Genomic DNA, 24,608 nt, shown 5'->3' on the forward strand with positions numbered 1-24,608 from the left:
TGAACGTAGAGAAGATTCGTTGGGTCTTTTAGATTCTAGTTATTAAATGCTATTAAACAATTGGGTCTCCTTACCTTAAAGTTCTAACATATATTGACCAAGTTGTCAGCGTCTTCATTTACCCTTTAAACCCAGAATGCCCATAGTGTGCCTGCGGCGTCCCAAGTACGGTGAAGACAGCAAATAGCACCACTAAGTCCCTGCCTTACAGAACTTATGTGTGGGGAAGCAGACAACAATTACAACAATAAAAAAGTAATGATATATTTTCTAGTAGACAAGAGTGCTATGCAGAAAAATAGTCACTAAATGCAATAAAAAAAAATAAAAATAAAAATAAATGTCAATAAAACAGGCTGGCATGTTTGAGATTGATTTAGGAATTACACTGAATTGTTAGTTTTAGAGTGTCAGCTGCTGCTCCATTAAAGCAAATAATGAAATCCAAAAGTAAATCTGTCTAAATCAAAGAGGTTCTATGGAGTCATTGCTTCTCCAGTGATTGCCTCTTGGATCATAAATTCACCCCAGCCTCATTTTTGCATTTTTTCTTTTACATGCAAACAGTAAGTGCTTTCTGACACCTAGGGAGGTGACCTTCCAATCACTCCCTGTCTCAGTAGTTCCCTTACTCTTGCTAAAAAGACAGCTCTGCTGAGGTTTGTATTCCTTGTTGATTTCATGCCAGTGTCTGCCTGCCTCAGGCTACCTTACACAGGGATTTTTCTTCCTGCACTCTGGTGTATACTGAGAACCTACCACCTGAAACCGTGGTCATTCTTAGGGGTGTGCGGTTTGTAAAGAGACAAGTTTATTTGATGTTAGCTGTAGCGTAAAGAAGCATTCAACTTTTTAAAAACTAAAGGGCTAGTCAAATGGCATGCATGATGGCTTACTGTGAAAGTTCGTCTGTTTAGTACCTTTTCGGTTCTCTCATGCTGTATGTCCAATGGCTTCAAAGCAAATTTTTTACATTTTTACAGGTTCTGAAAAATGACTAAAGTTATTAAAAAATACTCAAATATTCTTTGTTCCAAAATGAAAGGAGGACTAACAAAATGTAGCTACTTTAAAAACCACTGAAAGAACATGTGGTTCTTGCTCTCATTAAGGGCTCCAAAATCAAGAGAAAAGGAGAGCGTCTTCAAGGCTTAGTAGGCGACATTCTGAACTGGTGGCCAAAGGATTTCAAAGGCCAGAGTTTTTTATGTTATTTCTACAGTTTTTTTTTTTCATTTTATAGAAGAATAAGAGGTTGCTTTCATTATTCTTTAGTAATTCCCCTTCCCTGCATCTGACCTCTTTGAAGTTCTGCTTTATTTTCTAGTTTCTCAGTTCATTATTCTTTTTTGGCAGATGGGGGAGGGACAGGGGCTGCTATTTGCGTGTAAGGTGTTGACTCTGGACTTGAGTCCTGGCTCTAATATTACCTGTGTGACTTTGGGTGAGTTACTTACCCCTGTGCCTCAGTGTCCTTACCTGTAACATGAGAATAATAACACAAACAGCACCGGCCTCAAAGCAATGTTGGCCAGACTGAATGATAATCTATTCCGAGCGCTTAGAATAGTGTCGTGCACATAGTAGGCACTCAAGAAAAGTTAACTGTTACTGACTAGAACTGCATGGAACTCCCTTGTTTGCTTTTAGAGACTGATTGATTTATTTGAGAGAGAGACCGAGAAAGCAAATGGGGGGAGGGGCAGAGGGACGGGGAAAGAGAGAGAGAATCCTGGGCAGACTCCCTGCTCAGCGTGGAGCCCGACACCGGGCTCCATCCCAGGACTCTGAGATCACCTGAGCCAAAATCAGGAGTCCTGTGCTTCACCGACTGAGTCATCCAGGGACCCCTCCCATTGTTTGCTTTTAAAGAAAAAGAAATGATTCTAGACGTGTCCTAATACACTTTGGGATGTCCAGTAAGTGTGATTTTTTTTTTCCTAGCCATTTCTCTGCATTTCATGGTTGACTCGAGCTTTTAGTTTCAGGTGACAATGGCAGCAGTGCCCACAGTTCCCGCAGTGTTAAGTTCCTTTTGCTATTTGGACTCAGAAATTACTTGAGGCCATATTTTGTTTGTTTCTACAAACATGACTAGAGCAAGAAAGGCCTTCTTCTAGTTCCTCTGCTTTGAAAGCAGGAGGGTACCAGGAGACCCAGCAGAGAGTTGGTCAAGTGAGACCCAGTTGCCCCCCTATAGTTGGAGGACAGTTTTTCATGTTAAATGTTTACAATGTAGTCTTCCACCTGAGCACCTGGACAATCTCATTCTTTTCTTTTTAAGAATGCAGCCAGCACCTCTTTAGAATACTGGCACCGTGCACTAGCACTTTCTTTCTGTTTCTGTCTGAGGAGCAAGGAATCATTAAGGAGCCCTTGGTTGGTGTGAGGTGGCTGAAAGCTTCCTGAGTTTGGATTCCGGACGCCAGGTTCGAGTCCCATTTCTGCCCCTTCTTAACTCTGTGACATTGGATAAGTCATTTTACTTCACCCCTGCTGCCTCTCCCATTTGTAAGACAGAGCAGTGAGCCCTGCCAAGCTCCCAGAACTTTCCAGAGAATCGAATACACATCAGTGCCCCTTTGTAGGCTGGGCAGCGTTATTATTATTACATTCGTGTAATAATTATTACATGAATTATATAGGCCGTTGCTGTTGGGAGAACTGGTGTAAGAGAGCAGAGTCCTTCCTGTTCTTGGTCTTCCTCCCCCATAGCTGTAGGTGTGGCCTCTCTGCCTTGCTTTCCCTCTTCTGTCAGCCTGGAAGTATGCAAGTGTTTGATTGCCTCTGTCAGATGCACCTGGAGCCATTGGTTCTTACGAGCTTCCATTTTATTGATTCTTAAAACGTAATACTGCATAACCAGCCGTCACAGGGCGACAGCAAGGCAATCTCTGTACCAAGGAATATTGCCAGCCTTTTTCTGAACCGTTTCAGAATGAAAATCTTTCCTTTTTCGAATCAGCACCTTACATTAGCTCCTTAATGCAGCCTGAGGCCCTGCCAATCTCCTCCGTCCGTATTAGACTGGATACTCTCACTCAGGGGCTTAGGATGGGAACACACGCAAGGCCTTGATTGCTCTCCAGGTCTCTGCTGCCTTTCACATTCCAACAGAACCGAGTGCTCTTTTCTTGTTAATTGGAGTTGTTTGTTCGTTCAGTATTGCCCTGCCTCCACTCTTTGTCTTGATATGTTATACCTGCAGATTTCAGTCTTGCTTGTTTCATCTTCCAAGCTTGTGCAAAAGGGGGCTGAGGTTGGAGACGTTTTTGTCCTGGGCAAGTAAAGCCTAACTTGGCCCTCCCTCCACAGCAGACATTGAGTAAATGCTCTTTGACTTGAACTGGACAGGAGGTGATATAGTTCAGAGTTGATTGGATGTGTTCATTTCAACAAATTCGGTTGTATGTACAGAGACCATATCCCCTGACTGCCAGATGAAACGTAGCTCTCACTCAGCCTTGTTGTGGTCAATTAGCAAATGAGCAAGAAAGTTCTTGGAGTCCAGTGATGGGAGAGGTCTCACACGTTGCCTTCCCAACCTCTGGCTTTTTGGACTATTGTCATGCACACTTTTAGAATAGGTTCATTTTTGCTTTGCTTGTTGGTGTTTTTGGGGGCCGGAAGAAGTGAGGGAAGTTGAAGGGTAATCATTGGAAGTAAAAATAAAAGTAACTGGTTTGTAACTCATTCTGTCCTTATTCCCTTGAGGACAGACCTTGACAATGCAGTGATGTCCTTTGTTTAGCTTGTGTTAATTGTTATATATTGATATCATGTCCTTGGGCTTTCCGAGAAGGAAGCATTGTTGCCAGAGCCTCTTAAAACAGAACAAGCTGGGGACGCCTGGGTGGCTCAGTGGGTTAAGGCCTCTGCTTTCGGCTCAGGTCATGATCCCAGGATCCTGGGATGGAGCCCCACATCGGGGGCTCTGCTCAGCAGGGAGCCTGCTCCCACCCCCCCGTCTCTCTGCCTACTTGTGATCTCTCTCTGTCAAATAAATAAATAAAATCTTAAAAAAAAAAAAACAAACAGAACAAGCTGCTGCGTCCTAGGAAGGAATGGGCTGCTACGTCCTGGCGCTATGCATTCCCCTTCAGGGGAGCTCTTGAGGCAGAGTTGGTCGTGAAGGGGATTTGTGGCATTAGATGGTGGCACCCGAAATGCCCTCATCTAACCCTTAAGTTCCTCCATAGCCCTGAGATGACTTAGGTGGGGAATCAGGAGAACAGGGACTGTGCTGTCAGGGTTCATTCCAGCAGTCTGGGAACCAGCCCGAGCTGGTTTTGTTTTTCTTTTTGTTTTGCAAAAAGAAGAAATGCACCTGCAGGGAAGCAACCCCCAGCCTTGGCTTGTCAGTAGTGCTGGTGGGTCACAGTGACAAGCAAGATCCACACTTAGTTTCAGGGAGACCCAAGGAGTACACTACCATCGACACTAGTTAGGTGGCGGGCAGGATACGTGAAACTTCAGTGAACACTCCGTTTTGAGCTTTCTGGTCCTGACGTGTTCCATGCACACACGGATGCTTCCATATCTGAGAGAGAAAGGGAGTCCCTCGATGGATGGCAAATGGAGCTGGCCCTCACCTCTTTGGAGTTCCTGCTGGGAGCAGAACAGCTGAGCTTTTAAAGTTGAGGCCAAGTAAACCCTGCTGGCCATTTCCTTTCTTTGCTATTATCAGCTCTGACATGATACGGTCATGTCTCCAGAGGTCCCCATCACTTGTATGCCACAAAACAGTTTTTCCTTGTTGCTGATTTTCCTGATGCTCCTGGCTTTCCTCAGCTCCTGGGAGCTTAGGGAGAAGTGCAGAATATGAGGCCACTCAGATCTGCCCAGCCAAGATTCAGTGTTTTAATGACATCCTTAGGTGATCTGTACATAAATTAAAGTTTGAGAAGGCTGGCTTAAGTAGTAGTTCACATCCTGGCTTCCCCACGATCCTTCGAGACCTTGTGGTCCCTTCGAAAGATAATTCGAGCCACATGTGTAACCCATGTTCCTAGTAGTCTCATAATAGAGAAACAGATGAAGTCAATTTTTATAATATGTTTAACCTAGTATATCCAACATATTGTCATCTCAACATGCACATCAGTGTAATGATTAGTGAGAGGTCTCCCCCTGCCTTTTTGTGCGAAGTTGTCAACATCTGTCACGAACTTTACATTGACAGCACCCCCTACGTTGGACTAGCCGTAGTTCAAGTGTTCAGGGGCCATGTGGACTAGCGGCCCCATGTTGGACAGTGCAGCTTTGAAAATACATCCTGGCCTCGATCTGCTGATGATGTCATCAGATTTGCTGTCAGCGCTTGGAGAGCAGTGAGAGCTTGGAGAGCAGTGAGAGGCGGGGTTTGCCTCAGTAGTAACTTGTGTTAACGACCCACGTAGCCTGTGGCAGACCTTTGGCCGTTGTGATTATGTGTGTCCCATTTGAATCTGCACAATATCCATACGTCACTGAAGACCGTGGCTTCCCCGTTCCAGTTTGAAGAATGAAGAACTCGCCAGCGGCGTGGGTGTGCAAGGCAGGCTCTTTTCTTGGTGTCTCTTCAGAGAACTCGAGGATCAGGGCCTTCTTCTCTGGCTCACCCCAGGAGGGTGCGGAGTCCTTAAATAGAAGTTTCCATGTGCTGGAATACTGCAGGTCAGCGGCTGGCCACAACGGCCGCTCAACAGAATCTCCCGGGAGCCTTAAAGACCTGCTACGGGGGGGGGGGGGCACCCAATGGGGGGGCCCACCCACTGATGCTCAGATGCACTTGATCTTGGGGGAGAGCAAACGTGTGCATTTCGCTTAACTCGAGAGCAGCTGCTGTAGAAGCAAGTCTCCCACCTGGGTGGGCCGAGAACCACCCACGCTCTGGGTCCAAACGTGGATTCTGACTCGGTCTCCCGGGCTCTCCTGCCGGCTTCAGCTATGGTGAGCTCCCAGGTGACGCCCCGTCCCGCACCTCCCAGGCCTCGTCACTGGCGCCTTGACTTTGGGTAACCAGCTGCCCCAGGAGCACCTGTGGGCGTTTCCCACATGGCAGGTTCCCTGGCGGCAAGTCTGGAGTTTCTGATTCAGGGAGTGTGGGGCGGGGCGCAGGGGCCGCACTTGAGAAGGCACCATGTTTTCCCTATTACGCCACAAGGTAGTTAGGTTTACTTTAGGTTTTGTGTAGGTACACCTCTAGTGTATATTTGTTTGGGCCTGCGCGGGTGTTGAATGATATCAAACCCCTCTTCTGCCTTTACGGAGCTCTGTTTTGTTCCCTCTTGGGACCTGTTAAGCTGATGGGGTATTTTAAGGGATTTTCTAATACTAGGTTGTAGCATTAACCTGGTTTGCCTGCTGGTGTGACACCAGGGTGTTTCCTACTGCTGGGCTTGATCTGTAGTATTTTCTTCTGGATTTTTACATCTGTGTATTTGAGAGTGAGATTTGGCTTTCCTGTACTGTCCTTGCCTAGTATTGGTTTGCTAGCCTTGCAAAGCGAGTGAGAGCATTCCCTTTTTCTCGTCTCTGGAAGTTGCTGTAAGATTGAAATGACCTGAATTTTTGAATGTTGGGTAGGACTTGCCCCTAGAGCCACCTGGGCCTGGTGGATTCAGTGTGGGAAGATGTTAATATCTGCCATTTCTGCGGTTACGTGTGTCTTTTCATTCTTTTTATTTTTTAAAGATTTGTTTATTTGAGAGAGAGAGAAAGAGAGAGAGGAGGAGTGGGAGGGCAGAGAGAGAGAGATTCCCAGGCAGCCTCTGCCCTGAGCCAGACACCAGGCTCAATTCCACGACTCTGAGATCAGGACCCCAAGGTCAGGACCCAGCCGAAACCAAGAGTTAGACGCTTCCCTGACTGGGCCACCCAGGCGCCCCCATCTTTCCATTCTTAAATCTTAATATTGTTTATGTCATCTTTTTGTTTTTTTCTTAGTCTTACCAGAGGTTTGTCAGTTGTGGTTATGCAGCATGGTGTTTGTCAGTATGTGCAAATGAATGAACATAATTTATTCTCTAGTTTCTTTTTAATTTTTAATGAGTAAAAACTTTATATAATTTTAAAGTTAAGTTTCCATCAGCGTGTATTCCGAAAAGCCTTACTTCCATCCCTGCCTCTTGCCAGGCATTCTGTTTCCTCCATGCCATCCCAGGTAATCAACATTATCAGTTTTTAGTTTATTCTTCTGTTTCTTCCTTTTTTATATGGAACACTTCACAAATTCATGTGTCATCCTTGTGCAGGGGCCATGCTAATCTTCTCTGTACCATTCCAATTTTAGTATATGTGTTGCCAAAGTGAGCAGTCTTCTGTTTCTTCTGTATGCTTGTGCGCGCGTGCACACACACACACACACACACACACACACATTTACATTCCCCCCTTACACCGAAAAAGCATATTATATACACTATTCAGCCTCTTTTCTCTTCTTTTTTTTCACTTAAAATATGTTCTGGAAATCACTTTATTTTCTCCTCTCTTTGGACTTATTTTGTGGTTTGGATGTTTCAAAACATTAGAATTATTATTCTTTAGTTTTAGTATAGTCTCATTTCTGTTGTGATTATTTCATTCACCTTTGGGCTCAGGAATAGATTTTTTTAAATTTGCAAATACATTTTTAGGTATTTTTAGAACTGATTTCTAACTTCACTACATTATGGTTAGAGGCTGTGGTCTGAAGACCAGTAGTTTTTTTGAGACGTGTTGAGGGTAGGTTTATATAGTGTTTTGTGGTTGGCTTCTTTCACTCAGCATAATGCTTTGCACATTCATCCATGTTGTCGCACAGACCCACAGCTGGTGACTTTCTGTTGTTGAGTAGTGTTCCACAGCGGTTTGTTTATTCACTAGTTGATGAACATTGGAGTTGGCTGAGTTTTGGGCTCTGGTGAATAAAGCTGCTATGAACATTGGCTTACAAGTCTTCGTGTGGACTTGTGTTTTCATTTGTGTAAATACTTAGGCGTGGCATTGGTGGGCAGTGTGCTTAGTGTATGTTTAACTTTTCAAGAAACCTTCAAACTCTTTCCCAAAGTGCTTGTGCCAATTTGTGTTCCCACTGGCAAAGTAAAGTATGACAGTTCTGCTTGGGCCCTATCCTCATCAACTCGTGTTATTGTGTGTCTGGTTAAATTGTAGCCATTCTAGTATGTGCGTGATGGCAGCTCACCGTGAATTTAATTTGCATGTTCCTAATGACTAATGACAGTTACTGAGTATGTCTTCATGGCCATTTGTATATCTTCTTTGGTGACATGTCTGCTCAAATCTTTTGCCTGTTTCTTATTGGGTTGCCTGTCTTACTAAATTACAAAGTTCTTTATATGTTTTGATTATAAGACCTTTATGAAATCTGTGATTGGCAAGTACTTTCTCTCAGACTTCAGCTTACCCTTTCATTTTCTTAATTGTGCCTTTGAAAGAGCAAGGTTTTTAATTTTGATGAAGTCAGGTTTATGATTTTTTTTCCTCTTAAGGCTTATGCTTTCTGTGTTCTAAGAAATCTTTGCCCCATCTAAGTTTCACAAAGATTTTCCCATGTCTCCCTCTAGGACTTTTGTAGTTTTAGCACTTCTGTTTAGATGTCTTGTGTCTTCCCCACTCCCCCAGGTTCATTCCCTGTATAATCCCCTTCCCTTGAGTTTACAGCCTTGTGAGACCTTGAGGAGAGAATCCAGCTGCACTGTCAGCGCCTGACCCACGACCCATGGAAACTGCACGATAATTAATGTGTGTTGTTTATAGCTACTAAGTTTGTTATGCAGCAATATAAAATTAACACTTTTTTAAAAGATTGATTTATTTATTTGAGAGCGAGCCAGTAAGCGCATGCAAGCAGGGGAGGGGAAGGGGCAGAGGGAGATGGAGGCTGAGAATCCCAAGGAGACTGCACGCTGAGTGCGGAGTCTGACATGGGGCTCGATGATGTCACAACCCTGAGATCACGACCTGAGCCAAAATCAAGAGTCAGATGCTTAACCGACTGAGCCACCCAGGTGCCCCTAAAACTGGTACTTCTATGCTTCATTTCAACTTGATTTTGTATATTTTGTGAAGTAAGTGTCAGTATTCACTTATTTTTCACCGTGGTTATCAAAATGTTCCGGCATCATTGGTGGAAAAGACTATCCTTTTCCCACTGAATTACCCTGGTACATTTGTTGGAGATCAATCGACTGTTGCTAGGACCTTCAAAAAATGGGTCTAATCTTGCAGCCAGTCTTTGGCAATTCCTTGGGACATTTTTCTAACTATGATGGCAAACTGCCTATTGGAGAAGGCTAACTATTCCTGCCAATATCACACTATCTTGATTACTGAGGCATTTTTAGTAAGCCTGGAAATTGGATAATGGAGGTAACTCCAACTTTTTTTGCCCCCTTCAAGGTTGTTTTGGCCATTCTTGGTCCTTCGCCTTTCCATGTAAATTTTGGAATCGTCCTGTCAGTTTCTGCAACAAAGCCCATTGCGATTTGATAGACCTGGCATTGGATCTCTAGATCGTTACTGCCATCATAACAATATCGAGTCTTCTGATCCTTGAGCAGGATATATATTTTCATGTATTTAGGTTTTCTTTAATTTCCCTCAGCAGTGTTTTATAGTTTTCCATGCATGGTTCTTATACACATTTTGTTAAATGTATCCCTAAAGATTTCATATTTTTATATTATGCAAATGATTTTTAACACTTTCATGTCCATTTGTTCATTGCTGGCAGTACAAATATCATTTATTTTAATGTTGACCTGCATATCCTATAACCTTCCTAAATTTACTTACCAGTTCTAATAATTCTTCTATAGTATTCTTGGGATTTTTTGCATACGTGCCCATGTTGTCTGCAAATATGACTTTACTTCTTCCAATATGTTATGACTTTTATCTCTTACCTTATTAGACTTGCTAGGATTAGACTTGTTACCTTATTAAAAACTTGCTAGGATCTCTGAGAGCTATGGAATGCAAGCAATAAAAGCAACCGCCCTTGCCTTGTTCCCACACTTGGGATGGAAAGCACTCCATCTTTCATCATTAAGTATGATATTAGCTGTAGGTTTTTCATAGGTGCTCTTGACTATTCCTAGTTTGCTGAGGGTTTTTTTTTTTAAATCATGATTAGATGTTGCATTATGTTTGTGGAAACCATGTCTCAGATACAATCTTTAGGAGGATAGTGTACGTCACGAATAGCCTTGTCGACTCGACATAATCACCAGATTACTCTCCGTTACCAGCCATCACTATCTAGCTTTTCCTCCTGGTGTTGATAACAGAATTTCCTTCTGGAGCACGGGAACTTTTTTTAATTCATTTACAGAGCAGCATATATTGCTCCTTCAAAAGCCATGGAAATTCTCCGTCAGATGCATATATGTCATTGTTCTAGTACTGGTATTTCTTCATCTTTGCTATCCTTCTCACACTCATTTTGGCTTCTCTTTATCTCCTTGCCTTTTTTATTTCTGCCTTTTTCCTTAGATTATTTTCTCACATCTATGAAAATCTGCCCCCTGCTAATAATAGTGCCACGTTTGAGAAGTGGATGTGTGTTCATGCATTCAGGCCTTCACCTTCTTGTGCAGCATGGGTGAATGACCACTGTATTTGTGACTAATTGCCCTACTCGGGGTCACTGCTTGTCATTCTCTTTCTGAGTCTCTCAGGCATCTAATGAAGCCAATCTTTGGCGATCCCTTTGGACACTCCTCTTAACTATTATGGCAAATTGCCTGTTCGGCAGGCTAGCTAGCCCTGCTGCTGATCTCTGCTAACCTTCAAGGTCAACCTGCTCTTATAAATTAGGACCAATAAAGATGTATCATGCATAGCATTTGCAACAGTTGGCCACATTGAAAAACCTCACTTGTGCTTTTTCCTTCTGGCCCATGTAGAGAAGGGACCGGAAACTGCAGACTATCCAGCCCAATATTCTGGCAACTTAAAAGATATCCTCAGTGGTGTTGAATCTTTGAGTGAGGACTGGGCACTTGGCTTCAGGCCAAAATAATTTTGAGGCTCATTTGTTAAACAGAGTGGGCACCCATGCTGTGGGAAGCATTACTTTTCGTTGAAGAACTGAGATATGGTAAGAGTCATGAGACAATGTCTCATGTCCCTCTAAACTCTAAAAGCAGTTCAAGAGAAGAACTGGAAGGATACTGTGAATAGTGGTGGGGCGTCTGGGTGACTCAGTCAGTTAAGCGTCTCTGCCTTTGGCTCGGGTCATGATCTCGGGATCCTGGGATCGAATCCGGAGTCGAGTCCTGCACCAGGCTCCCTGCTCAGCAGGCAGTCTGCTTCTCCCTCTGCCCCCTCCATGCTCTCTCACATGTGCTCTCTCAAATAAATAAATAAAATCTTGTTAAAAAAAAAAAAAAAACAGGGTGCCTGGGTGGCTCAGTGGGTTAAAGCCTCTGCCTTTGGCTCAGGTCATGATCTCAGGGTCCTGGGATCGAGTCCCGCATCGGGCTCTCTGCTCGGCGGGGAGCCTGCTTCCTCCTCTCTCTGCCTGCCTCTCTGCCTACTTGTGATCTCTGCCTGCCAAATAAATAAAATCTTTAGAAAAAAAAAAAAAACCCAACGTCGAATAGTGGCAATGTTACTGGAATAAGGGCGTACCAGCGAAAGCGACTGCTTTGAAGAACTCCAGCTACATATGCCCTCATAGGCATTTTAACGACGCCTCCTTACATCACAGTTGTACTTCATGGGGTCTTTATTTGATTTTTGTCTGCTAATAATGAAGTTTTTCCATCTTTCCGATATACTCTGAAAACACTGTTCCATGATACAAAGTGCTATCGAAGTGGGCAGCCAAGAAGGAAGGTACTGGTTCAGTGCCTCCCACACATGTGCGTGGGGGAGGAGGCACTGTTTCTTTACTCTTCTGTAAAATGGAGGCTAGGGTTCCTAGTTGTACCATCCGATTTTCTCACATAGAGATGGAATTCCAAGAAAACCTTTGTATCCAGCTGTGAAAGCATGAGGCATTCCTCACTTGACCGTCCGCTAGAGAACCAGAGCCACCAATATCCGTTAGTGGGCAAGAGGGCCAGACTAACTGGGTTTGAATTCTAACTTTGACAGTTCTCAGTGGACACATTCTTTAACCCTCCTGTTCCCTGGGGTGGGATGTTTTGATATGAAGATAGTAATAGTAGGGTTATAAGGTTGTTGGGGGGGATTGAATGAGGTCCTCTGTGCTTAGAACAGTGTCTGGCACAAAAGTAGGGGGTCGGTAAATGGAAGCCATGATCATTATCCATGAGCGAATATTCTACCTTGCTTTTTACCTGTGCAGTGCCACCTGTATGATTGGCTTTATTACTCTTTAGTTTCTATATATTCATTGTCTTTATTGCTATTTTACTTATATTTAATCATCTCCCCAACTCCTTTGCTAGCTCCTTGCAGATCTATCTTTGTTTCTTCTTAGAACTTCCTGCTGTGCCCCAGAGTAGTTGCCCAGTATGTAATTATCAACTGATTTTGGACCTCTTTGGAAGTAATGACATACACAGAGCAAGGAGTGTCTCAGAAATAGTGGGCTTGGTGTCATTTCATTATTTCTTCTCAGAGGCTGTATTAATATTTTAGTGCTGGTTAATTTAATGGGTATTTAGTGAGTTTTTAGAGATGGACAGACAGACTAAATTGTTCCGAATGTAACCATACGTTGATGTGACTGTATTGTAGATTGTTAATTCTCTAGTTAATTTCTTGCCTGTTAGAGGTTGGATTGCATCCCCCCAAAAGATATGTTGCTAGACCTAGCCCCCAGTACCTTGTAATGGGACTTATTTTGAAATAAGGTCTTTATAGGTATAACTAGTTGAGATCATACTGGAGTTGGGTGGGCCCTTCATCCAATATGACTAATGTCCTTATAGGAAAGAAGGAGACCATGTGAAGACACAGACATATGGGGACAGCTCTGTGTGACAGAGATCGGAGTGATGTAGCTACAGGCCAAGGAATGCCAAGGACTGCCGACCACCAGAAGCTAGGAAGAAGCAAGGAAGGATCCTTGCCTAGTGCCTTCAAAGGAACATAGCCCTGCACATAACTTTATTTCAGACTCAGCCTCCAAAACTCGAGAGAAGAAATTTCTCTTGTAAGCCGTCTGGTTTGTGGTTCTTTGTTAGAGTAGCCCCAGGAAACTCAGAGACTGCACCTGTTAATTTGCCTTTTCCCCCCTTGCTGCTCTAATCAGAGCATTGATAACTCTAAGATTTCATCTCAAATGGTCGGTTTGCCTGTATTTTCATCCATTATTCATCTTCTCCATATAATTAAAAAATATATTTACAGCAAATCAGACAAAGGTATTGGGAAATCTGATATAAAAATACCATTGCAGGGGCGCCTGGGTGGCTCAGTGGATTAAGCCGCTGCCTTCGGCTCGGGTCATGATCTCAGGGTCTTGGGATCGAGTCCCGCGTCGGGCTCTCTGCTCAGCGGGGAGCCTGCTTCCCTCTCTCTCTCTCTCTCTCTCTCTGTCTACTTGTGATTTCTCTCTGTCAAATAAATAAATCTTAAAAAAAAAAAAAATACCATTGCAGTTCTCCTACAACTGTGCCGGAAGTGGGAGACATAACATTTATGAGATGTTTGTAGCAGAACGGTTTGTAATAGGGAAACCTGGAACCAGTTCGGAAGACAGTGTGGAGCAACGGACTTGTACGATGCGGTGAAAATATGGGGCACACAGCTCCGCACGGCTGCATGATGTGGCTCTCCCGACCATGCCGTGCGAGCAAAGCAACGGGCAGAAGAATGTGGAATGATTCCATTTATGTGTAAAAGGCCGAAAGCAACATCATTCAGGGTTATTTACATTGACAAAAAATGACACAGATATGCAAAGGAGTTCTAAACTCACACATCGGCCCTAGGGAGGGAAGTCGGCATACCTTTAATAGCTGAAGACTAACATCTCCAAAGTCACGAAAGTCTGTGCGGGTGATACTGCCTTCATGGATTCGCAGACTGAGTGCCCAGGCTGCCGCATGCCGGCGCCACAAGGGGAAACAGCCCTCGCTCTGGCGAAGCGCAGATCGAACAGTACAAGTCATCAGTGGATAGTATAGCCTCAGTATAGTCTTAGAAGTGGAATATTAGAAATCTGGACGGTGTACAGAGAAGCAAGGTGTGTGTGTGTGTGTGTGTGTGTGTGTGTGTGTACGTGCCCCCGGGGAAGTCAGGGAAAGCTTCCTGTGTCTTGAAGCGGTACTTAAGGACCTAGTACCAACAAAGCCGCCCCGCTCCTCCTCTGGTCAAAAGTGCCTGGAGGAATTGTTCTGAGTGGAAGGTTAGCATCTCCGGCCTTTCATTCTCTCCCTTTTTTTCTAGAACCTGCACATCTGCTCTTTAGTTCCTTCCTCCTCCTCCCCCTTCACCACTGATCCCAGCTGGAGGAATCTTTGTCAGGAATGCCAGTCCGAGAAGGTCCTTGGAGAGTAAGATGTGCCGGACCGGCATGTTCGTGACTACTGTGGTTGGGACTCTTTCCATACGTTTACTCTTGACTTTCAACTACAGTTTTAATGTTGGCTTGAGAAGGGACTTTTCACTCACTAATTGAAAATGGACCTTTCTGCAGTAGTTTCTCACAGGGAAAAATAGTTCAGCACAATGAAGTTGTATCATGCAGCACATTAGCTGGGCTCATGAGTTCTGAAATTGGCAGGTGGACGGGGAACTTGATCTTGTTCCTATTTTTAAAACTTTGTTTACTGGTGGGTATTTGACAGTTACAAAATCCATTGGTGGATTTAATGATTTGTTTAAATGTAGGCGATATCACTAGGTAGCCTTTTTACATTAAAAAAGTTAACCTGCTGGTAGTCGACTTTTCTAAGAGTTTATGTAGCGTAACGATTTCAATTCAAGAAGCGTTTTGAAAGTTACCTTGTTGGCCATGGCCACGGCCACAGCTCCCGCTGCTGAAGCCGGTCAGCGGTCTTGAAGATGTGCCATTTGTCATGTGGGCAACCAAGCAACAGGGCGAGGGGATCGGTTCAGATCCGTCACTAACCACCGGAACAAATGATTCAGAAAGCATTCTGCACTGGGTCTGAATTGTATTGCTTTCAGCCAGAGGTCTTTGCAACATTTGAAGAAGTAGAAATAAGTGTATTGTGATCTTTAAGGTGAATAGTTGGAGCGCCTGGGTGGCTCACTTGGTTAAGTGTCTGACTCTTGATTGCGGCTCAGGTCGTGATCTCGGGGTGGTGAGATCGAGCCCCGAGGTGAGCCCCCTTTCAGGCTCAGTGCAGAGTCTGCTTGTCCTTCCTCCTGCCCCTCCGCCCTTCCGCCCCTCTCCCTGCTCACGCTCTATTGCTCTGTCTCTCAAATTTTTTTTTTAAATAAAATGAATAGTAAAAATCAAACTGGCACAAAGGGTGAGTTTCTAAATGAAATACTATTTAACATTTTATACTTTCCAAAGAAGAATCCTCAAAATGAAGGCCCTTTAGCTCTGAGATTTGCTGTGGCTGAGACCAAGGAACTGTGAGGCAAGCGGGTGGCTTGTTTCTGTTTGAACAGTAAGCCAGCTGGCTTGGCGGGCAGGTACTGTTCTGGAATAAACAGAGATTTACTCTGAGAAACCTCTGGGATGTTTCTAGATCCTTGAGCCAAAACAGAATGTGGTGAGGGGAGGTCCTCGTATTAGGGATCCTGTGGAAAGTTTCCCTGGGCTAGGAGTTGAGTGTTCTGCTTTTCTATATTTTTAATGGAAATCGGCATGCTTTGAGGATGAACTAATTTAAGGCTATTCAGAGCCTTGCCAAGATCAGGTGGATCATTTTAGAAAGCTTTTAGCAATGCAGAATGGTTAGGCAGTGTCAGACATCATATGTTTTATGGAAAATGCCACCAAGTATATTAGCACCAGTTTGAGGAATCACTTCGAGTTCATCAGACACCTCTTGGAGGACGAGGACACTTGGTATCTGAATGCCTCCATGTCGCCGTCTGCTGTGGCGGTATCGTGCCCACTTCACAGACCAGGAACTGTTGTTTGTCCAACGGTGCATAACTGTTATTGATCAAGGGACAGTGTTGGGGTTTGAAACACAAACTGGTCTGAACACAGAATCCTTTTCTTTTTTCTACCATAGTACCCAGTTTGGCAGCTGGTCAGAGTGCACTTTTATAAGGTATAAGCTACGGATGGGGGGGGGGTGGCTAACAGCTTATATTTTAGTTTCAAAAGACACGATTGTTACTTACTTTGGGCAGAGAAAGCTCATTTAGAAATCATATATTTTAATAGTTTAAGGCAGAGGGTGACAGCCTGTGTTTGTAAATAAAATCTTACTGGAATACAGGCATAGCCCTTCATTTCCGTATTGCCTTTTGCTGTTTGACTTACTTATTTTCTTAGTAAGCTCAACACTCAACGTGGGGCTTGAACTCATGCCCCCGAGATCAAGAGCCGCATGCGCTACTGACTGAGCCAGCAAGGCCCCTGCCGTTTGCTCTTTTAATGCTATGACACAGAGTTCAGGAGCCGGAACAGAGTCCATATGGCCCACAAAGCCTAAAATTGTTACTATCTGTCCCTGCACAGAAAAAGTTTGCCAACCTCTGTGCAAAGGAAGATGTATAAAAGTGAAATAAACTCGTTTTACAGAGCATCATTTGTTTTCATGTGGGTTGAGCACATACGGAACTTGAATTGATCATGTATCCGGTCTCACAATTGTTGATATATGAACATTCCTCTTCCGTGCAGAGTGGTTTCTCACGGCATCCTTTTCATTTTCTTGCCTCCTATATGGTCTGTAGTCAAAGCGACTGTAATGCAAAAATCAGAATAAGTTAATATAGTAAATTCTGTGTGTATGGGCTATCGAAGTACCTAAGGGAACTCTCCAGTACTTCTCATTGGGGGTGACACTCCCCCTAGAGGCCAAATTGGAAATGGGGGTGCTTTTATTTTTAGTGTAATGTATTGAAAAAACACATTATTTTTTAAAAAAATTCAGGGGTGCCTGGGTGGTTGAGCTTCCGACTCTTGGTTTGAGCTCAGGTCATGATCTCAGGGTCTTGGGATCGAGCCCCGAGTCTGCTTGTCTCCCTCTCTCTGCCCTTCCCCCTGCTCACACGCACACCCACTCTCTCCTTCTCAAACAGATAAATCAATCTTTAAAAAATAAATTTTTGAAAAGAAAAATGCATTATTTTATTATAAATCACTGTCTTTTTGTTTCCTCCTTTATACTGGAATTTAGGTACTATATTGATGATTTTTTGAAATTGTGTTTAGGTTGATAATATCTATGACTTTTGTTTCAGGCTAGCAAAGGGGGTCTACAGGACTTTGCTTTAATAATGAAGGGGTCATTGGGTCTCGTGGTATTGAGTGGCACTGTCCTAAGTTTGTGGCTTTTTTTTTTTTTCAAAAACAGACTTCCAAGAAAAGAGGGTGCCTTCAGAAACATTTGTAACTCTGGACCCAGAGGCTGCCAAGCACCACCTTTGTTCACTGGCAGGTTTCAGAAGTGGGTTTTCAGACTAGGTAGCTTTCCACAGCTTTCAAGGGAGCCTCTAGAGAAAGACTATCTTTAAACTTCATTTACATGTTGGGGGCGCCTGGGTGGTTCAGAGGGTTAAAGCCTCTGCCTTCATGGGTTCATGATCCCAGGGTCCCGGGATCAAGGCCCGCATCAGGCTCTATGCTTGGCTGGCAGGGAGCCTGCTTCCCTCTCTCTCTGCCTGCCTCTCTGCCTGTTTGTGATCTCTGTCTGTCAAATAAATAAATAAATAAAAATCTTTGGAAAAAAACCTTCATTTGCAGGTCAACACAGAGTAAGAAAGCACACTGAGTCAAATCCAAACAGAAGGGCTGTTTTTGTCACTGTTTATACCTGGAAAGTTGGCAAAGACTGCTAATTGAGGGCCCTTGGTCTCCAGTGAGGTGACCATGCAAACTCGAGCTTTCCTTGGAGTTTAGATTTTGTTTACAAAGGCCCTATGAGATGGAGGTCAAAACTCTGTTTGTTTTTAGAAAACTGTTTTCTGATTCTACTCTTTCTAGATTTCTGTAATAAGAGTAAATATGGCCCACATTTGTTTGAAAGTGTCTGTAGTTATGTTTGCTGCACGTGTTTTCTAGAATTTCGTTTCTCATATGCAACAGACTGGGGACTAGGTTCTTAGTCTGGAAGCCGGGTGTGGTGGAAGAAGTTTCCATACTTGAGTTTGGAAGGTCTGTTTCCTGGGAAAAGTCTGTAGTGGGGACCAGTAGCACTCCAGTAGTTTGTGGTGCAAATTTCTGCACAGCAGCTCAGTTAATGGGGCCGCCCTTCTGCCCAGAGCCACCCTGCCCCGAGCGTCTTGATTAGCTAAGGATTTGTTCTGCCATTTTCTTAGGCTTGCATGAATTTCTGGCTCACGTGAAATATTGGGTGAACAATGGTTTGGCTCTTTGGCCAACTCTTTATTGCCCAGTCCATTTATTCACTGAGCCCCTCCTTACTAAGTACCTGCTGGGTGCCAGGCTCCACCACGGGCGCTGTGACTGCAGCGGCACGGACAGCCAACCGGAGCCCCCACCTGCCGCGGGCAGGCGGGCAGAAAGAGCGCATTATCTTCAAGGTGGTAAGTGCTAGGGAGAAGAGAGGGACAGAGAGACGCAGAGAAAGAAGGGTGGGGGGTGGGAGACCGTCGGAGGGCGGAAGAGAGCCGAGGACAGCGTAGGAGGGGCAAAGAGAGGGACAGCAGAGACCTTTGAGTTCAGCTGTCTCCAATGTGAAGAGAGATCCAATTAAGGCTCTGTTGTGATATTCACATTTGATTGATTCAATCATGCCACCTTTTTGTAGCTTTCTTTGAAGGAGTTCGGGGCCCCCAATGATTGTTTGCCTAGATGGGTTGAGTTTTCTTAACTACTCCTTAGTCTAAAACTCCTTTTCTGCTGGGATTGGCACCAGTCACATCCAGCGTGCTTTCTTCAAAATAGAGACACTTGAAAGCACTTTTCCCTAGGTGGACAGTCCACTCTGAGTACAGAGGCCTAGGCTAGAGCTGACCCACCCTGCCGTTGACTGGCACCGGGCCTTTTCACACATCCTCTGGGCTCATCTGGTCATCTTCTCTGTCACAGAGAGAGGATTGGGCTGTGAGCATGACAGAAGTTTTATTCAGGATCAAAAATGAGAGATGTCTACCTTTGGTTAGATTCCTGCAATGTGTGTGTGTGTGTGTGTGTGTGTATGTGTGTGTGTGTGTGTAGCTAGAGATACAGAAATTAAGTTTCAATTTCATTTTAAAGCCAGGGTAGCTTCAATTCAATGTTTTGTAAATAAGAAGGACGAAAACTCGATCTTTAGGGGTCCTGAGCAAAATATAATCAAAAAGGGTATTTTCATGCACTTTTTAAAGAGAAGCTTTATAACTAGGTCACCACCAGCCACGCACTATCCCTGTGCTAGTTAACTTTCTACCTAGTATTTATAGGGTCAGGACTAATTTGTAGAATAATTTGTTACGATGTCAGCATTCAATAAATATCCTTCCATAATTGAGAAAATGCGAAAAGTTTTTTTTTTTTTTAAGATTTTATTTATTTATTTGACAGATCACACGTAGGCAGAGAGGCAGGCAGAGAGAAAGGAAGGGAAGCAGGCTCCCCGCTGAGCAGAGAGCCCGATGTGGGGCTCGATCCCAGGACCCTGAGATCATGACCTGAGCCGAAAGCAGAGGCTTTAACCCACTGAGCCACCCAGGCGCCCCGCGAAAAGTTTTTTAATGTATGTACCATAGCAACCCTGTTGTGAGCCCATCCTATGTATTAGTTTATACATTTCGCCCATCTGTGCTGCAAAAACACGGAGACAGTAGCAGCCAAAGGCCTGAACAGCAGGAGGGTGGGTCATCCACCTAAGGCCACATAGTGAGTCACAGAGCGAGGATTTGAACGGAGTTGACCCTGACATCCGCGCTCTCCGTCATTATGGCGTCCCAGCTTCTGTGCCTCTCAGGGAGCAGTTGGAACGGTGTGACAGAGAGTTTCGCCTATAACATTTTAAAGGGAGCCTCATGGAACCGACCCATGTTACTTGGACCCTTGGATTTCTCAGATTTGTGTTGATTCAACTTTTAATAGTAGCGGTGTCTGGTGTAACTCTAAAAAATCAGGACTTTACACCTATTACAACTGAGCCTTGAACAACACGAGGGTTGGGGCATCAGCCCCCATGCAGTTGAAAATGCACATGTAAGCATGTTAAGATTTGACTAGCACATAGCTTGTCTGTTGTCTGTGTTCCGTACTCTTGCAATAAAAGTGAGCTAGAGAAAATGCTACTAAGTGGTCATAAGAGAAAATACACTTGCAGTACTCTACTATAAATTTGTAAGTGGGCCCACACAGTTCAAGCCGTTGTTGTTTAAGGGTGAACTGTATATGATTCCTTATATAAATGTCCGGAATATATTTCCTTATATAATAATTCCTTATATAATTGTCCCTTGAAAAGGGTGACTTGTATAGTTAGTTGTTGTATCTTGTTCGGTAGTTAGAATTAAGGGGGATGTGAGGACTTTCCTCTGTTGTATTTAGTTCATTTTAAATTGAAGTCTTTATTTTCTTTTAAAGATTTTATTTATTTATGTGAGAATGAGAGACTTCTAAACATGAACAGGAAAGTGAAGACTGGATTGACTGTATAACCCAGCATTTTAAATTTCTTATATTGACTCAACAGTAGTAATTTAATGTTATTTGAAGACATTGACTTATTATTATTAAAACGTTTTAAATACTATGATGTCTGATTATTAAAAAGTAATTTCATATCTGTTACTGAAGAAAATCCCCCAAGTGTATAATCTTGTTTAGTGCATAGACTAATTTCAGGGCAGAAACATCTGACTTGCTCTCACTAGTCTGTCTCATCCATTCTGCTGTCTCTGAGAATAATGAGTTATTTCGCTTGGATGTGAACTTGAAGGTCTTTCAAAGGTATTTTTTTTCTGAGCTTTGATCTGAATTTCACTAATTCTCAAATTATTCATTAATCTTTCTAAGAAGTTATTTCTAATTTTAGGTTGTGCTATCTCTTAATAGTTGCAGGTTTGAGTTTATAAAGAAACATTTTATTTTGCCATAATTTAAAATTTTAAGCCTCAGGGTAGCACCCTAGGTCCATTGTTTTAGGATTTGGTGAACCAGTGTACAAGCTTACCCCATTATGATGTTTCACAATATCGTGTGTCTTGTATATAATCATTCGTTGACCAAATAGTTACAAGTGCCAGCTGTGTGCCAGGATGCAGCCATGACCCAGATGGATGCCTGGCCTTGTCCTTGGTGAGCTGAACTCTGCTGGGGGATGCCTGGCAGTCCTGATCTTCTAAGGTTGTCCTTACATTGCCATTCTTGCCTCATTATCCTGCTGGTCACCCTTGCCTGTATCTTTGTCACCTCTCTTGGGCCTTACTTCTGGACAGTGACTGGCACTGTGCAGCTTTCAGATCACTAGGTTTTGTGCAAACGTGTGTTAATATTCATCATGCCAGATTTTGCGTGGTTGCTTTTTTAATGAGCCCCGCAAAAAGATCCAATAAATGTCCATAATCACCTAGTTGCTGCGGTTCACCTCCCAGTGACTTCATACGGGTCTCTTTGTGTCATTAACTTTGAAAAATAAAATAACTAAAGCATCAGTTAGTTTTCTGTTGTTGCAATAGTCTTCACACATCTAAATCCCTGTATTAAAATATCGTGTATGTTCTGAATACGATGCTTTCGTTTATGCCTGCATTGTGATGAATATGCATTATTTAAATGAAGGATAAACTTTCCCTGGAAAATACTGATCAAATCAAATCTTGCTAATTTGATTTCCATCAAGTCCATGCCACTTTAAATTGCCTCAATTTGGAGAAGGCTGAATTCTTAGAGGCGAAAAGAGTGTGACTTCAATTGTCTACCCTTTTTACTAATCTGCTTGGCTGCTTCTAAATTATCTTTAAAAATTAAGAAGTGGGGAAATTTGAGGCCTGGTGCACAATTACTAAGCAGTACATTTTTGGAGGTGGCAGTTTGAACTCTACAGATAACCATTCTGGGAGTGTGCATAGTGTCTCCCACTGAGCTCCCCCAAGTACACTTAGCTGCCATTTCCTGTTCTTGCCTGGTTCCCAGTACCTTTGCTGGAACTCTTTCATGTGACCTGTGCTGTGTGCTGTGGTTAGTCCCTTGTGTGTCTCGTTCCCACTGGAGACTACTATGGAAATGGGGCCTGTCCAGCAGAGTACTGTTTGTTCTCAGTTGCAATATTTAAATCTCAGATGCCGCTTTGTTGGAAATCGCATACAAATTCCACTGATACTGAATGTTGTCTTTTTTTTTTTTTTTGCTAGAGTTTCCAATATGGCTTCTGCACCAGCTTCTAAATATAATTCACACTCCTTGGAGAATGAGTCTATTAAGAGGGTAAGTTTTCAGATTTAATTTGCACCCCTTTCTCTGTATTTCTCTTCTCATAGTTGCCTGTTAGGTGGTCATTTCGGTCTTATTGAATTATTAATTTCATTATTTACATAATGTACATTCTTCAGTATATGTGGTTTTCTTTATTATCCTACCTTGTTCCAGAAAAGACAAAATGCCATATATGTGCTACGTAAGTTTTGCATTTGTAAATCCTTTCATGTAACTTCATTTTTGAGAACCTCTGTTTTGTGGACTGCTGCCAGACATTATATTTAAGATACTAGGCAATCTCTGGGCCTTGAAAGCTTTCTGAAGGAGGTATTGGAAAGCCAGGGCCCACTGAGCAGTTCCTCACACCTTCCCAAATATTGGCCTTATGTTCTAATTATGGTGATCAAATAGTTGTGTGAGCGAAATGAGTACAGCGTTAAGAAAAAAATTGTTCAAGGTATGGAGGAGAAAATTGTGTAATTAGATGACGATTTTGAAACATATATTGAAAGGAAGGGGTGAATTTAAAACAAGCTTTATTCATGGCCCTTTGAAGCCTTGGATACATTTACCAATTATCTACCAGGAAGGTTCATTGACACTCCCACCAGCAGTGTACAGGGATGCCTAAACAATCAGAAGGGAGCCAGCTAGTGTCTTTTAATTTGTACCTCCCTGAGTACTAATGAGGGTGGCTTTTTTTTTTAAAAGAATAGTGTTTATTGTCCATCTGTATTTCTTTTTTGAAGTGGCTGTTCATGTCCTTTGCCTGTTTGCTTTTTGGGGTGTTTGAGAGGATACTTTTCTATTGATTCATAAGTGTTCCTTACATATTATGATAATCAGCTCTTTATAGTAGGCATTACAGGTCTTTTTCCTAGCTTATCATTGGCCTTTTAATTATATTTGTGGCATTTTGATTTTGAAACACAGAGGTTTAACTTTTTTATTTGATCACATCTATCAGTATTTCATATTTCATGTTTTCGGCTTTGGGTGTCATGTTTACAACCTTTTTCATCCCCAAGATTTTCTAAGTTTCTATTGTAATAGTATTGTTATGGTCAAGGATCAGTTCTGAACACAAGAGTTACTTCGTGAAGCTGATTTTAAGCCTTGTGGAATGTGACTCTAATATAAAATATATCCTGTATTAATCCCATGTTATCCTGTGTTAATCAAAGACCTGTTTCCCCAATTTTGTGGTTGAATTGTACCTAATTCTCCGGACCCCAAACTGTGGTCCTTAAAAGGTATAGTGAGTATTACATTTGCTTGTTATACTTGTTTTTAGTTAGTGAGAGGCAGTGTTAAAGGATGCTGATGATTTCTGTCCAGTCTTCTCATGCATGTAAGTTGTGTGGTTTCACTGACCATCAGGGAAGGCATTCCTGGCTGGCAACAATCGGTCTTGCCCTCCTAGTTAAAATGCTTAACTTGCAAGCACCAAAACATTGAAAATTGGCTAGGAATTTTTATTTTGCGCCTGAATAAACATGATAAAACAATTAAAAATCCAGCAGGGCACCCAACTTTGACAGCTTATATCTTAGTTAAATACGTAGTCACAGTTCTCTTATTGCATAATACTTTATGTTTACATAGCCCGTGATAATTCCCAAAAGTGTACTTGTGCATTTTGTTTCATTTAATATTCACAAAAACCCTCAGAGGGAAGTATCTACTAACTTTGCACATGAAGTGATTGCCCTCCTAGTAAAAATGCTCCGCCACCCTTTCCTCTTATACAGTGACCTATGTGAGGAAGGAGCTCAGTAAAATAAGAAACCTGATGTGTAAGAAATAATTTTCTGACATTATAGGAAGAGTCTGTAATTACTGTTATTCAGTTAAGGCCCCCTTGAAATGAAGATTTCATTTCTGCTGTTAACGTAAGATGACTAAATATTTAATATGAAAAAAAGCTGCCGAAGTATGCGTGTTTCTATAGAATATGCTTAATATTGACTTTTTATCACTTTCCTGAACACTGTTCACTGTAAAGCGCCTGGAAAGGGTATTTAAAAATTAATACTGAAAAGTGTGCTAATATTATTTACAGACTAAAATGTAACACAGCTAATGAATATTGACGCTAAGTTGTATTTTTTGGTGGTTTGTTTTTTCTGTACCACTTTTCTGTAATGGTAAATATCACTCTAATTTT

General features: G+C 42.8%; 1 protein-coding gene and 1 non-coding gene across 9 annotated transcripts in view; one reads left to right on the forward strand and one right to left on the reverse strand.

The window, feature by feature from the left end:
* The window catches only part of MTM1 (myotubularin 1), a 106,539-nt gene that overhangs the window by 17,652 nt on the left and 64,279 nt on the right, over positions 1-24,608 (forward strand). For all 8 annotated transcript variants that reach the window (XM_059156455.1, XM_059156456.1, XM_059156457.1 and 5 more), the window contains one exon: positions 22,378-22,450. In XM_059156455.1, coding sequence (XP_059012438.1) covers positions 22,388-22,450 — 63 coding nt within the window. In that variant the 5' untranslated portion in view covers positions 22,378-22,387. The remainder of the gene's footprint in view (positions 1-22,377; positions 22,451-24,608) is intronic.
* LOC131822277 (U6 spliceosomal RNA) lies at positions 7,191-7,297 on the reverse strand. The gene has a single exon (XR_009350158.1). It is a non-coding gene; the product is annotated as a U6 spliceosomal RNA (small nuclear RNA).

The sequence above is a fragment of the Mustela lutreola genome, chromosome X (assembly GCF_030435805.1).
Source record: "Mustela lutreola isolate mMusLut2 chromosome X, mMusLut2.pri, whole genome shotgun sequence".
Taxonomy (NCBI): Eukaryota; Metazoa; Chordata; class Mammalia; order Carnivora; family Mustelidae; genus Mustela; species Mustela lutreola.